Source organism: Ruditapes philippinarum, unplaced genomic scaffold (assembly GCF_026571515.1).
Source record: "Ruditapes philippinarum isolate M1 unplaced genomic scaffold, ASM2657151v2 ctg1888_1_1_1_1, whole genome shotgun sequence".
Lineage (NCBI taxonomy): Eukaryota > Metazoa > Mollusca > Bivalvia > Venerida > Veneridae > Ruditapes > Ruditapes philippinarum.
This window is the reverse complement of record NW_026858060.1, coordinates 84,534-100,060: the sequence shown is the minus strand read 5'-3', so window position 1 is coordinate 100,060 and position 15,527 is coordinate 84,534. Positions and strand designations below refer to the sequence as shown.

At 33.7% G+C, this 15,527-nt stretch overlaps 1 protein-coding gene across 1 annotated transcript in view; it reads left to right on the top strand.

The window, feature by feature from the left end:
* Nucleotides 1–1,504: 1,504 nt before the first annotated feature.
* LOC132751954 (transcription initiation factor IIB-like) overlaps nucleotides 1,505–15,527 on the top strand; it is an 85,782-nt gene continuing 71,759 nt past the window's right edge. The window contains exon 1 of the mRNA XM_060742173.1: nucleotides 1,505–1,664. Within this exon, the coding sequence (XP_060598156.1) occupies nucleotides 1,645–1,664 (20 nt within the window). The 5' untranslated portion in view covers nucleotides 1,505–1,644. The remainder of the gene's footprint in view (nucleotides 1,665–15,527) is intronic.

Below are 15,527 nucleotides of genomic sequence, written 5' to 3'. Positions count from 1 at the left end.
GTACAAAATACCTGCATTTACTTATTAACGAATTGCATGATAGATCTGGTTAACATGTACACTAAACATTTTATGCTTAAATCATAAGAGCTTTCCGCGCCATAGGTAGCACCTAATTTCATATTATAATAGGTCTCATAAAATATAAACAACCAAATAATTTTAAAGTGTCATTTCAAATATCATTCATGATTTATATATTATAAAATTCACGAATTCGAAAACCTAGCTAAACGCCGTTTTCCGGTACTTTCTGTACATAGCTCTGGGGAATTCACCCAATGGAGTGTAATAGCGAACTCGATGTTTTCGGCATTTTTTAAAATCAAATTGAAATAAAGTAATTATTTCTTTATAAGAAAATAATTAGATATCATTGTATGAATAGTTCCATACAAAAAATAAAGTAAAAACACAAGTTAACGCAGAAAATAACCTTATTTATTATGGAAGATTCCACTACGTCTGTTTGAATTTTATTGATTTTCATTATAAACAATTTATTTTTTTGAATAATTTGGAATAGATATTAAAGGAATATTGATAATTTTCAAAAACATCAATTTTTTCAACTTAAACGGTTAAATACTGATAGAAAAATCGAAATATCACGTAACTGTGTTATGTACTTCATTTGATGTAATTCCCCAGAGCTAAAACGGTAACGTACCGGAAAACGGTGTTTAGCTAGGTTTTCGAAAAGGTCAATAGCAATACTTGACACATAGAAAAAAGTAAAAGTATCCCTTATATTCATGACTGATCCTCAGTTGCTTTTTAAGATGTCAATATGTGCATATTTCATTTCAATGAGCAAAGTTATCATATGTTTGAATTTTTGAGATAACTGAAAAATAATTGTTGTCTTTAATTGTTCAATGATTGATATGCTTTTATTTTCAGATTTTAAGGGCTTCTCCTACCATAGGTATAATATTAAACTGTTACAAATATAGTCGCCGGTTTCTACCTGCAATTTAGCTTATTATAAGGTATGACGAGATTTATTGTTACTGTCGTGTTAGAATCGAAATAATATATCCAAATCGGTGATTTTATCGCTTGATAACATCACTGTTTGTCGTTCGGATGCGCATCATTATATCACTCGGGCTACGCCCTCGTGATATACTTCCTCGCATCCGAACTCCAAACAGTGATGTTATTGAGCGATAAAATCACCGATTTCACTGTTTGGGATATATTATTTCTGAAATATATGTATCATTTTTATGTGTCAGGCATTCATTCTCCTAGAGAAAAAAATCACCTCTTTAACACAAAACTCAGTTTTAAAGTAGGATTAGGGACCATTTACGATGGAAAAATCAATACAATAGTCTGACCTTATAAAAAATAGCCGACGAATTGCAAGAGCCAATGTTTATGAGTGCACCGCCGGATGTTTCTATGGACTCAAACAATTTTTGTAGGGGTGACTTAGGTATAAGAAAACCAAGTTAATTAATTTTTGCTGCAAATTGAAAATGCATTTATTTTCTTTGTTTTCTATTATCAAATATTTTAGACAATTGTTTGAAAATTACAATAATATGCTTGTAAATTATCAGATTGTCTGATGTATGGACTTTAAAACTACCATGATAAAAATGCGTTTGGCCCAATATTGATTTACGTTTGAATATGGCATCAACTAGTAAAGGGTATGTGATACTAATAATCCACGTGTAGAGCTATTTTACCTAATTAAAAACGCTTTATCGATTTAAAAGTGATGTAGATCTATTCGATTTGGGCAATTTGCCGGGAAAATGTATCGTATAGGCCTAAGTACCTAAACTGCTATTTTATCTCACACCCAACCTATTCTCAAACCTTTCATTCATGAGCTGTTATTTATTTAGTAGAAGTTTCTATGATGTCCTCAACTTGTGTGCATTAATTAAAGCTTAGATTCTGACAGTCATGTCTGCTGCTGTTAAATTAAAACGGTGCATAGTAAGGAATATTTACTAATAATATCTGTCATATGTTGCGGTTCGGACGGAATATACGTCCCGAGGGGACCTGCCCATTGTGCGGTAACGAGGCTTGCCGAGGGACAGATATTCCGATCCGAACCGCAAACATGTCAGATATTTTTTCTTGCATATATTCTACCGTATTATTTCATATTTAAAATGGTCTACCTCAATATGATATATGTTCATGGAAATTAAAGTCATTTCATCCTAAGCTATTTTCTTACAATAGCGTATGAACTTACAATAACAAATTAAATAACAACCGCGAAATGATGTCATCCTAAGCACATATTTCCATTCTAAAACAACGTCATTTTAACGCGGTTCATTCATAAAGTGCGCTAAAATGACGTTGTTTGGCACGCGACTCATCTGGCAACCCCCATGCCAGATGAAATTTTGGACATGGGTAAAACTCACGGAAACGCCAGTCTGCTATGCAAGAAATTAAATATCTTATTACTTAGCATACTTGTTGGGGACCACCAAAACCGGACAACCACCAAACTCGGACGGACCCTAAACTGCTTAATTTAGTATTTTCTTTGTTTATTAGTTGTCAGTCACTTTTTTATCAACAATATATGCATGTTTCATCTATAATTACGTAAATAAATTTATTTCAACCTTCGTAAATGGTAATATTTTAATGTCTGACTCTATTTCAAGAACGTTGACGTTGAAATTTGGGCATCAAGAAAGCAATGCCTGACCTCATATACCAGCTATAATCATTTGCAGACTAACCAATAGAATATCATTTGTTGCTGAAATATTGTATATCATGTTGAAAATCAAAATTTAAAACACTTGATCTTTTATCTGTATTCAATCACGTCATGTACATATGATCTGTCCGGACACATGGTACTGTAGTGTGACACTTTAGGTAATTTTGATTCCCTCCTTGACAAACCTCAGATATAAGTGTCAATAAAATAAAAAAATAACAAACTAATTTGTTATTTAGGAGAAAAACCTAGCTGTACTTGTCAAATTTTTAGGTCTCTAAGTTTGCAATTATGAAATCTGTATGGAAAAATGTTAAAAAAGTGTCCGGTTGATGGTCCCGACCAGTACATGTAATTTCATACAAATTGCTATTATACTGTGCTCCTCTTAGTTAACGCTTTGAAGCAAGAAAGAAAACAACACATGAAACTTATGGTACAAATATTGTCATAAGCTGTAACATATAGGTATTTTCTGCTGTATGACACAAGGAAACGACAATATATTTAGTCAAAATAAGTTTAAATGAGCCAGACGTAGACCATATGTCAGCCATCATTTAAATCACGGTAATGGTGTTTTATTTCAGTTTTTTCATGTTTCAGTTTAAAATTTCCACATATTATTTTGCATAATTTTAAATATTAAAAGTATCTTGACATTATAACTCAAAATTTATTTGGTTTAAACATATTTATTTAAGCTCGATTGCAAAACAAGTTCTTGCAACTTATATTAATCACTTTCGAGTCCGCTTCCTGGAACCAACCAGTACTGGTGTCATGTGGAGAAACATGGTCGTGACCCGAGTAGGGCTCGAACCCATGATCTCTGGGTTGAGAGGCAGACACCTTAACCACTAGGCCACCGCTCCCTATTTATTCAACAAACAAGAACTTTTAGAAAATGATGATTGTTTCAGACATACTGATATGCACAAATTTAACGGACTATTGTTGCTTTTTGCAGAAGTTTGTAAAATGTTGTTCTGTTTTATGTAAAAATCTATAGATTTAAACTATTTTGCACAAAAACTTTGTTGTTTAGGTGTTTTTATAAAATATGTCAATTCTGACCAATTTTAACACTGGTCACATATGCCATTACCGTGAAATAAGTGATTATGCGGAATTAGTGATGTTGAGTATACCTTTGTAAGTCCTGTAAATGCGAATTACGGACAGGGTGGACCGTGAAACAGGGTGCGTATGTTTGGACGGGGCGAGCCATATTTTGGGACAGGGCGAGCCATATTTTGGGACAGGGCGGACTGTGACTCCAGACGAGGCGGACCGTGATTAAATGTAATAAAATACTTAAATATTGAGGATTCTTTGTTATCCCCTGCCGATGGAATCGGGAGGGGAATATTGTTTTGGCGTTGTCCATCCGTCTGTCTGCACTCACAGAACAGTAATTATGTGGCTAGAGGGGCAATAGGTCACTGTTCTTTCTCTTTGATGTCATTCATTCCGTAATGCTTTTATGTGGCTATTTTCTTTTGTGTGGCTAAAAAGAACAATAGAGTAGCCACATAATTACTGTCCTGTGAGAACGTCCGTCCGTCCATCTGTCCGTCCGAATTTTGTTTCCGCGCTAGTTCTCTGCAACTACTAGCTGGAATTCAATGAAACTTTATGGGAATCATCAATATCAAGAGAAGATGCGCATATCATCGACTTGATCCAGTCAGACCTTTTAACTCAGAGTTATGGCCCTTGATATTATGCATATAGAGCAAAAATTGTTTCCGTGCTACTACTCTGCAACTAATGGCTGGAATTCAACGAAACTTTATGGGAACCTTTAATGCCAAGAGGAGATGTGCATATCCTTGGCTTGTTCTAGTCAGACACTTAAACTCAGAGTAATAATGGCCCTGATTAGTAATGCAGTATGCATAAAGCGCAATAATCGTTTCCGTGCCACTTCTCAGAAACTACTGGCTGGAATTCAATGAAACTTTATGCCAAAAGGAGATGTGCATATTGTGCCTTGTTCTGGTCAGACACTTAAACTCAGAGATATGACCCTTGATTAATTATGCAGTATTCATATAGAGCAATAATCTTTTCAGCGCTACTTCTCTGCAACTACTGGCTAGAATTCAATGAAACTTTATGGGTATCATCAATATCAAGAGGAGATGCCCATATCATCGGCTTATTCTGGTCAGACCCTTAACTCAGAGCTATGGCCCAAATGATTAGTTATGCAGTATGCATATAGAGCAAAAATCATTTCCACACTTCTTCTCTGCAACTACTGGCTGGAATTCAAGGAAACTTTATGGGAACCTTCAATACCAAGAGGTGATGCGCATATTGTCGTCTTGTTCCGGTCAGACACTTTAACTCAAAGTTATGGCCTTTGATTGGTTATGCAGTATGCATATAGGGCAAACTTTATGGAACCTTTAATACCAAGAGGAGATGAGCATATCATTGCCTTGTTCCGGTCAGACACTCAGACTTATGGCCCTTGATAAGTTATGCAGTATATAGAGCAATAATTGTTTCCACGCTACTTCTGTGCAACTACTGGCTGGAATTTAATTAAACTTTATGGAAACCATTAATACCAAGATGAGATGTGCATAATATGTTGCCTTGTTCAGACCAGACCCTTCATTACAGAGTTATGGCCCTTGATTAGTTATGAAGTATGCATATAGAGCAATATTGCTATTTCATTGCAACTGCTGTATTGATTTCAACAAAACTTTATGGGAACCATAGATACAAAAAGGCAATTTACATCTCATTGCCATGTCCAGATATTACTATTGAACACCCGAGTTAAGGCTCTGTTATTGCCTTGAATAAATATATAAATAAAGCCTTATGTCTTCAGTTGTTGTGTTAGTAATAACTAGTACTTGGAGGGGGATATAAATTCAACGATTTTGCTTGTTTTTCTTTTAATATCATTGTAAACATTTTTTGTTATTTTGGTTTTGGAGTGATATATGTGGATATATTACCTGTTAAGATTTTATATCATCCGAGCCGTTCAAGTTTGAAGACAATCCATTTAAAAATAACAAAGTTACAGCCAATAAATTAGCCAAAAATAAATGAAAATTTCAATAATTTGACCTTCAAAGTCAAGGTCATTAATGAGTGAAGACAATCCATTCAAAAATAACAAAGTAACAGCCAATAATAACAAGAACAAGCAAAATTTGGACTTTTGACCTTGAAGGTCAAGGTCATTTATGGATGAAGGTCAAGGTTAGTGTGGTCTACTTAAAGGTCTTGTCCCAAGGGTTGTTGTGGCCAAGTATTAAGACAATACACCAGGAAATTAAAAAGTTATGATCCAGGTACAAGTTTGCGGACAGCAGCGGCAACGCCGCCAGGACTTTAACAATACCTCTACTTTTTAAAAAAAAAAGTCGAGCTAAAAATGAAAATTTCAGTAATTTGACCTTCAAAGTCAAGGTTATTTATGAATGAAGGTCAAGATCTCTCTGATTATTTTTAAGGGATATCCTTGAAGATTATTGTATTCAAGTTTGAAGACAATCCATTCGAAAATATCAAAATTCAGGGCAATTTGTAAAAAGAAAATGAAAACATAAAAGGCCCCTTTTTTTATAAAATTTTATCGGGGTAACAAGTAATTTTTTCTTTTAATAAAAAATATTTTAAAGGGAAAAAAAGCCCCTTTAAATTGGGTGTTAAAAAGTAAAAATCCCGGAAAAGGGAATAGGATGTAAATTGCCTTTTTGTATCTATGGTTCCCATAAAAAATGGCAGCTTTCATGTTCATACACTACTTGCAGTTTTCTGCAATGTCTTTGGATATTTTGGGCAACAATTGGTGGGTTTTATTTGCTGAAATGGAAAAACTTTATATTTTTTAACTTTTAAGTATTTAATCCCTTAACAGTTCAAAGGGAAAATAGAATTTTTTGGGGGAAAACTTGGCTTTTTACCGAGGGGAAGACGCAGACTATCGGTGTCAATTTGTTAGTAAAAAAACCCTGGTGTTAAACAACAGGTTTACCGTGAACAAAATACCTCGAAATTATTAATAAGGAATGGAAATTCTTAGTTAAGAATCATTTGGCTTCATTCAGACCTTTTTGTATAATTTCACCGCGGTCCAGGGGTAACACGCTCATTTAGGGTGTGAGAGGTAGATTATTTTCTAATCTCAGTAGAGGCAACTATTTCTTTTTATGCCACCGCACCTTCTGCAATGCGGTGGCATATAGCGATTCACCTGTGTGTGTGTGTGTGTGTTTGTGTGTGTGTTATATAGATTATATAGTGAACTTAAAAAATCTTCTTGTAAAAAACCACTAGTCCAATTTCAACCAAACTTGGCAGGATTGTTGGGTGAAGGGCTTTCAAATTTCATTCCATGCAGAAATCTGGTTGCCATGGCAACCAAAAGGAATTATAAGAATAAAATTAAAAAATCTTCTTGTAAAGACCCAAAAGGCCTAGAGCTTAGATATTTTGCATAAGGCATTGTCTGGTAGACCTCTAACAAGATTGTTCAAATTATAGCCCTGGGGTCAAAATTGGCCCCCCCGGGGGGTCATTGATTTTCACTATGTACATATAGTAAAAACTTAAAATACCTTCTTGTAAAAACCCAAAAGGCCTAGAGCTTAGATATTTTGCATAAGCATCATCTGGTAGACCCTTACCAAGATTTTTTCAAATTATAGCCCTTGGGTCAAAATCGGCCCTGCCCCCGGGGTCATTGATTTTCGCTATATGTACATATAGTAAAAACTTAAAACACCTTCTTGTAAAGACCCAAAAGGCCTAGAGCTTAGATATTTTGCATAAGGCATTGTCTAGTAGACCTCTACCCAGATTGTTCAAATTATAGCCCTGGGGTCAAAATTGGCCCCGCCCCAGGGTCATTGGTTTTCCTTATATGTATATAGTAAAACTTATATATAGCAATTGACAAATGCTAGAGGTTAGATATTTTTGCATGAAACATTGTGTTGTAAACCTCTAGCAAGATTGTTCAAATTATAGCCCTGGGGTCAAAATTGCCCCCGCCCTGGGGGTCATTGATTTCAATATATACATATAGTAAAAAATCAAAAAAAGTCTTATTGTCTAAAGGTACAAGGCTTAGAGCTTTAATATTTGTTAAATAATATCATCTAAAGGTACTCTACCAAAGTTGTTCAAATTTTGCCTGTTGTGTCAAAATTAGCCCCGCCCCTGGGGGGCCATAGGTTTATCTTATATGTATATAGTAAAAACTTAAAAAATCATCTTCTCTAAATTTACAAAGGATAGAGTTAAGATAGTTTGCATGAAACATTGTGTAGTGAAACCTCTAGCAAGATTGTTCAAATTATAGCCCTGTGGTCAAAATTGGTTCCGCCCCGGGGGTCATTGATTTTCTTTATGTACATATAGTGAAAAAAAAAATTTTTGTCTGAAGGTTCAAGGCATAGAGCTTTGATGTTTGATATATAATATCATCTATAGGTCTCTACCAAAGATGTTCAAATGTCAAAAATTGGCCCTGCCGGGGGCAGTGATTCTCATTATGTACGCATAGTAAAAACAGAAAATAAAAAAATGTTTTCTTAATGGGAGAAAGCTATAGCTTAGATATTTGACTTGAAATGTTGTTTTGGTGGACCTGTATCAAGATTGTTATTAAACCCTTGGGTCAAAATTATGCCTTGCCAAGGGGACAGTGACCTACTTTCTTGTCCTTAGATGTACAGCAGTGACATTTTGACCATGTGCACAGTTTCAGTTGTAAAATTGAACTTTGATCTAGATTTTGATGATGTGACCTACTTTCTTGTCCTTTGATGTACAGCTCTGAAATTTGAACCAAGCAGTGGCATAGCATTTTTCTCAAATGCAATCTTGTTTCATTTTATTTTTTTAAGTGTCTTTTTAGCGATTGTAACATTCTTTTATAAGGTAGACCATGGGTTATGCATAACCTCCACTTTGAAGAGTATTCAAATAGGCTAGAATCAGTTGTCAGCTACATTGAAATTGTGGGGCATATGTTCAAGCTGACAAGGGTCAACTTTTTTTCTTTCCTTTTTTCTCTTTAACATTCTTTGGGTATCTCTCAGATTCTTTATGAAAGAAAAAATGTTTGATTTTAATTATATAATTATTGTAGGTAATTATTTGTTAAATATTGCCAAATTCAAAAGCAAATTTGATAAGTAGGGCTGGGAATTATATTCGAATATTTTATCTGCTTATTATCAACAAGTTTTTTTTCTTCAAATTTGAACAATTTAAAAGCCAGACACAGAACAATACAAACATTTATTATCAACAACTATTAAATTAGTAGTAAGTGACGAGTTTTAGCAATACAATACAACACATAACAGTTAAAAAATATAAGATAAAACAAACAATACTTTGTAAACAGACTTTTTTAAATATGTATAAAAACAAACATTTTTTACAATAAAAGTGATAGATTTTCAATAAGAGCATATAATATCAAGAAATTATATCAAATCATAAGTTAAAAAAATACGCTATAAACAATTAATTTGTTAAACCTTGAAAAAAAAAAAACATATATCTAAAGTGTTAGCTAAATGAAGGATAATAATTTTTGAAAGTATATGTGAAATTAATTTTGTTAATCAAAAAGTTTTTGCATTTGTCAACTGTCTTATAAATTATAGATTAAGTGTCTTTATTTAGATGTATTTATTGTTACACCTTGAAAAAAAGCATTTTTGATACATGTAGATCTATAATGGATTATCAATTAAGGATTAAGGTATGAGCCCCATAATGGGCACTATAAGGAACTATAAAATTGACAACATAGGTCAGTTATATACCTTAAAAGACACAAGAATGCAAAATTTAAACAAAGTTTACCATATGGTTTACGAGTTACAGTACGCTCACCGCGGGTTTTGCTTTTTCCGCGATACCACCGCGGACGATTTGTTTTTATCGCGGACAAACGCGGGGGTTCGTCCGCGATGAGAAGCCTAATTTCCCCGCGATCCCCGGTGTTCAGTTGTTTCCACCGCGGACAAAATTCTGATGACCGTTCTTCATTTATCGATAAAATCAGTCACCAGTTTCCCGCGGGGGAACGCCATGGTCAGTTGGTCAGTATAAATTAACCTCCAAAAATAATAGACGTTTTATTATTATTTAACGTCATCTTTTTTACACACAATGACTTGAAAAATTGACCACAATCGTTCTCCTTAAATGTTATTATACGTTAAATTATTGAACGGAATTTGAAATAAAAATAATTACAGCTGTACCTGTTTTTGTTGTTGTTTTTAATATTTTTGTTATAAACGTCCACAAAACTATTCGTCCACATACCAATATTTTTACAACTGAAATCGTCATTTATCACTGTCATCTTTACTTGTTCATGCCTTGTGGTTCTATAAGTATTATTGCTGTTAAACTATATGGGAGCCATAAATATGATACTTAGTAAAAAAAGGACATTTGTGCTGATTTCTCAATGATGACTGACGCTACAGTACATGTCCTGTAAGAGGTCGATGAGTCGATGGTCGCAAACCCACTATGTTGGTTTTGTCATGACACGGCTCATATATATTACGAGAAAATCTCGTATAATTTTTACGAAAATCAACATAACCATTGAAAATTTATGTCATTTTCACATGCATTTAACAGTCCAATGACATCGCTTACCTGCTTTGCATTAAATTTCCATAGAACCTACTTTTTATTTTAAAATAAGTACAAATAAGTAAAATACATATTCAACTTACCCGATCATCATCACTTCGAATAAATCCTCTAGTTCTCACTTGAAACTTTTTATCACACAAATATTGTACCAGAAAATGCGACTCTTGTCGCGTTGACTGTCTTAAGGAAGACATTTTACAGTGTAGACAATTTATGACTACAGCTATTGCTAGATTTTTTTCTGAGAATGAGATAACTGTCGAATATGTTTATATAAATCTTTAATTTAGATAAACTAGCCAATGAAAAACATTTGCTCCATAAGGTAATTTTGCGAACAACTCGGAACTTCAAAGCATTTTCAATTTATAGTAACAAACAATACATATAATACATTAAAGAAAGCACATGTGATGCGACTTTCACACGTCTAAAAATGCATCTTTGTTTGAACAGACAACGAAAAGCTTGTTTATCATTCCAGCGCTCTTGATGTATGATAACTATATATAATAAGCACCAAACGCGTTAAAAACAAATTCCGCACCCATTAAAAAAATAGTAATTAGGCTGCCTCTTACAAATTATAAAATTACATTATTATCCTCGGAATTAATTTCAATGAAAACTTAGTATAATAAATACAAGAAAGCAAAGACAATTACGTTCAATTGTATGTACTTAAAACTACATGTTGTCTACAAATACTATTATGAACAATAATATCTTAAGATAAAATTAAAATGAAATATTTCTAACTTGAAAATCGGTCGATGGAAGTTCTTAGAAAATAACTGACATGTGCTCGTTTGCCTTATATGCATGTATGTACATGCATACTGTTCATAATAAAATAACAAAAGTATAACGTCAAGTTTAACAAAATTCTGCAAAAAAAATCTATAAAAAAATAAAAAAGAACATGCAAACAAACTACTAAAACAAAAATGAAAATAAACTTCAACAGTTGATACAAACTTCAAAACATATACATTACGCTCACACCTGTAATTAGATAAATCAAAATATCATTTAATGTATATTTTGGTGAAATAAACGCTTTCTTTTAATGTTCCAAATAAAATATAAGACTTTATGATAAACATGCAAATAAACAGAAACAGTAAAACGCATCTGACAATTGAAAGAGACGTCCTGGAATATTGCCTGAATAAAATTGTTGAGGGTTACGTTTTCAAAGTTTTTAAATAAGAAACAAAAGCTGGCATATAAATTGTTGTAGTATCTTTTTCATAAATGTCATATGCCGAATTTTTCATTATTTGACTTCAAGTTTCTCACTACGGTCTACCATGAAGTTGCGACGACAATGATTTATCTTGATGTCCAATACATATTATACATTACCCAACACAATAACAAGAAGAAGAACAAGAAAAACACTGCATTTGTACATGTACTTTTATTACAACAAAAAAGAAAGAAAACAAACAAATTTTACATATAGTTACATGTATATGTACAGTACATGTTACAGTACATGTACGTACGTATACTGATGTTTAAATACAGTAATTAATTTTTAAAATTTAAGGTTTCCACCGCGTTGACCGGTGTTTGACCGCTGCGTTCCTCCGCAATTTACCACTGCGTTCCGCTGGGGAAACGGTTTCAGCCGCCGATTTATGTCCGCGGTGGTGAAAATTTTCTGTCCGCGGGGTCACGCGGACAATATCTGAGCAAATTTTCGTCCGCGGTAAACCTCATCCGCGGGGTCACGCGGGTTTTGAAAAAGTCGCGCTGAGCGTACTGTATGGAGATTTTTCTAAAGTAAAACTTGGCTATTAGAAGGCCTCTTTTTCAGAAATGGGAAACTTTAATTATTCTATTATATAATCATTATAAACTTATGTTTTCCTATAGAATTTTTTTAAGAAACAAATAGTAGCATTCAGCTAACAAATGACCCAGCAAAATTATTGTTTCTACTCAAAATGTTTGAAATATGTATATAAATGTTACCCTACCCCACCCATTTTAAGAAGTTGTTTGTTCTTTTTTTACTTGGAGGGCCTTATTCAAAATATCCCTAAAATTTACTCAAAACAGGGGCTGTTTTCAAAGTTTCTAGCCTATTTGAGTACTCTTCAAAGTGGAGGTAATGCATTAGGTGGGTCATACCTTAAAATGTCATAATTGTTTGTGTGCCATCAATCAATTAATATACTACAATTTTTACCAATTTTAAGTGTAAAAATTCCTTTTATACTTAAAAAAAACTGTAATAAAAAAAGGACCGAAACATCTCGCGGAAAAGGGCCGAAGCGTCTAGGGGCTGATTTTTGCACAGGGGCCGATTTGGTTTGGGGCCGAAACGTCATTTTGCTTGTGTAATTTGTTACCTGAATGTTATTATTTGTTTCATAACAATGAGCAATAGGAAAACATTTTTCATAATGATGATATTATAGATTATTTGGAGTTTCCTCATTTCTGAAAAAAGCCCTTCTAACAGCAAAGTTTTAGTTCAGAAATATATTCATAACTCATAATTTAACACAGTAATTTTTATGCCCCCCTTCGAAGAAGAGGGGGTATATTGTTTTGCTTATGTCGGTCTGTCTGTCGGTCTGTCTGTCTGTCGGCCTGTCCGTCGGTAGACCACATGGTTTCCGCTGATTATCTTGAAAAGTATGTATCACAAAGTCTTCATATTTCACATAGTGATTGGTCATTACAGGTTGACGACCCCTATTGATTTTTAGGTCACTAGGTCAAAGGTCAAGGTCACAGGGGCCTTAAATGTCAAAATAATTTCCGCTGATTATCTTGAAAAGTATGTATCACAAAGTCTTCATATTTCACACAAAGATTGGTCATCACTAGTAGATGACCCCTTTTGATTTTGGGGGTCACTAGGTCAAAGGTCAAGGTCACATGGGGCCTTAAATATCAAAATGGTTTTCGCTGATTATCTTGAAAAGTATGTATCACAAAGTCTTCATATTTCACATAGTGATTGGTCATCACAAGTAGATGACCCCTATTGATTTTGGGGTCACTAGGTCAAAGGTCAAGGTCACAGGGGCCTTAAATGTCAAAATGGTTTCCGCTGATTATCTTGAAAAGTGTGTATCACAAAGTCTTCATATTTCACATAGTGATTGGTCATAACTAGTAGATGACCCCTATTGATTTTGGGGTCACTAGGTCAAAGTTCAAGGTCACAGGGGCCTTAAATGTCAAAATGGTTTTCGTTGATTTTTCCATAATTGAACACTTCCATGTACCCATTTTTGGCAAGTTTCTGTAATAAAATTACCAATTATGTGAGTCAATGGCTAGAAAGGGGGGTATATGTGTCGTTCGACATTCTTGTTCTTTTTAATTTTGCATACAGGTGACCTTTAAGACACATAACTGTCATATGTTGTCAATTTTACAGTTCCTTATAGTGCCCATTACTCATGGTTTACCTAAGGAAGTAGTGGCGATATGCAAGGATAAAGTGTGGCTGTCATAAAAAAAATGAACAGAAATGATTTCATGATGCAAGTAGAAACTCTTGTCATGCAAATTCCGTATGTATCAAACTCGAACAGTTATAGTAAACGCAGTTGCTGTAACTCGGTGCCCTGCAAGATGAATTTAAGTATATCAAAATAAACTAATACAAGAAAATACATACAGATATTTAGTACGTTTTAGTTACAAAGATCAGAAAATACCACAGAGCTTGCAGCCCTTTGATTCTCTTACATGGCTAAAAGAACAAAACAGTAGCCACTTAAACATCAAACTTTGAGCATGTCCATTTGTCACAAAACTTGACTGGATTACTCCTCAAAAACTACTGGTGCAATGTCATCCAAACCTTACATTATAAGAATGATCAGTACCAAGTAAAGTTGGGATTTTTAGCTCAACTATACAAAGTATATGGAGAGCTGTCCTACTCGCCCCGGCGTTGGCGTCCAGATTTCAGATTAAAGTTTTGGTGCAGTAAAATACTTTTCACTATAACTTTGTCATTTCTTAAGGTATCAACTTCAAACTTCAAATATATGTTCCTTATCATCAACCACATCTTATGTGATAAGGTTCAGAACTCTAGCACCAATATTTTCAGATTTATCTCCCCTTGAACTTAGAATTTTCCTTAAAAAATACTATTTTTTACTGTAACTTCTTTATTTCTTAAGGGATCAACCGCATACTTCAAATATATGTACCTTATCATCCACATGTTATGTGACAAGGTTCATAACTCTAGCACCAATATTGCAAGAATTATCTCCCCATAAACTTAGATTTTTATACTAGAAAAATGTTATTTTTACTATAACTATTTTAGTTTTAAAGGTATCTAACTCAAACTTCAAATACTTATTCCTTATCATTAATTTCATTTTATGTGACAATGTTCATAACTCTTGAAGCAATATTTACAGATTTATCTCTTTTTGAACTTAAGATTTTCTTTAAGAAATATTATAACTTCTTTACTTTTTAAGGTATCTACTTCAAACTTCAAATATATATTTCTTATCATTATACACATGTTGTGTGACAAGGTTCATAACTCTAGCGTGACTATTTCTAGAATTATTCCCCTTGATCTTGGAATTTATGTTAACAAATGTTATTTTTTTACTATAACTTAATACATAATTATACATTATTGATTTTTCTTTCATAGTTTTGTCCTCCTTACTGCATCCAGTATTTTATTAGTCGAGATCGCTGTCTCCTGTGACAGCTCTTGTTGTCAGAGTTATAGCCTTTTAATAATTTTTATTAGGACTTCTCCTCTTTTACCACTAATGCAATTTCAATGAAACTTTACAGGATTGATCTGTAGCTCAAGTACTTGAGCAGGGAAAGGCTATGAAAGGGAAAGTCAAATAAAAAAAGTCGCACATAAAACACAGGTCCGCCACTCAATGGTCAAGGTCACACTTGGGGTCAGCGCAAAACCTGTGTTTTCTTTTATAAAACACCCAACTCTTCAGACATTGGGTGTGGACATAAGACATGACTAGTAGATTTTTGTTACAATTCGGTCAAAGATCAAGAATTCAGTGGCTTGTCACTAAAAGCTCATATAACCCGTAACTAGAGAATATTTTACCAATCTGTCTTCAAGAATGAGTGTTTTGGGGCCAAAAACCTCCTT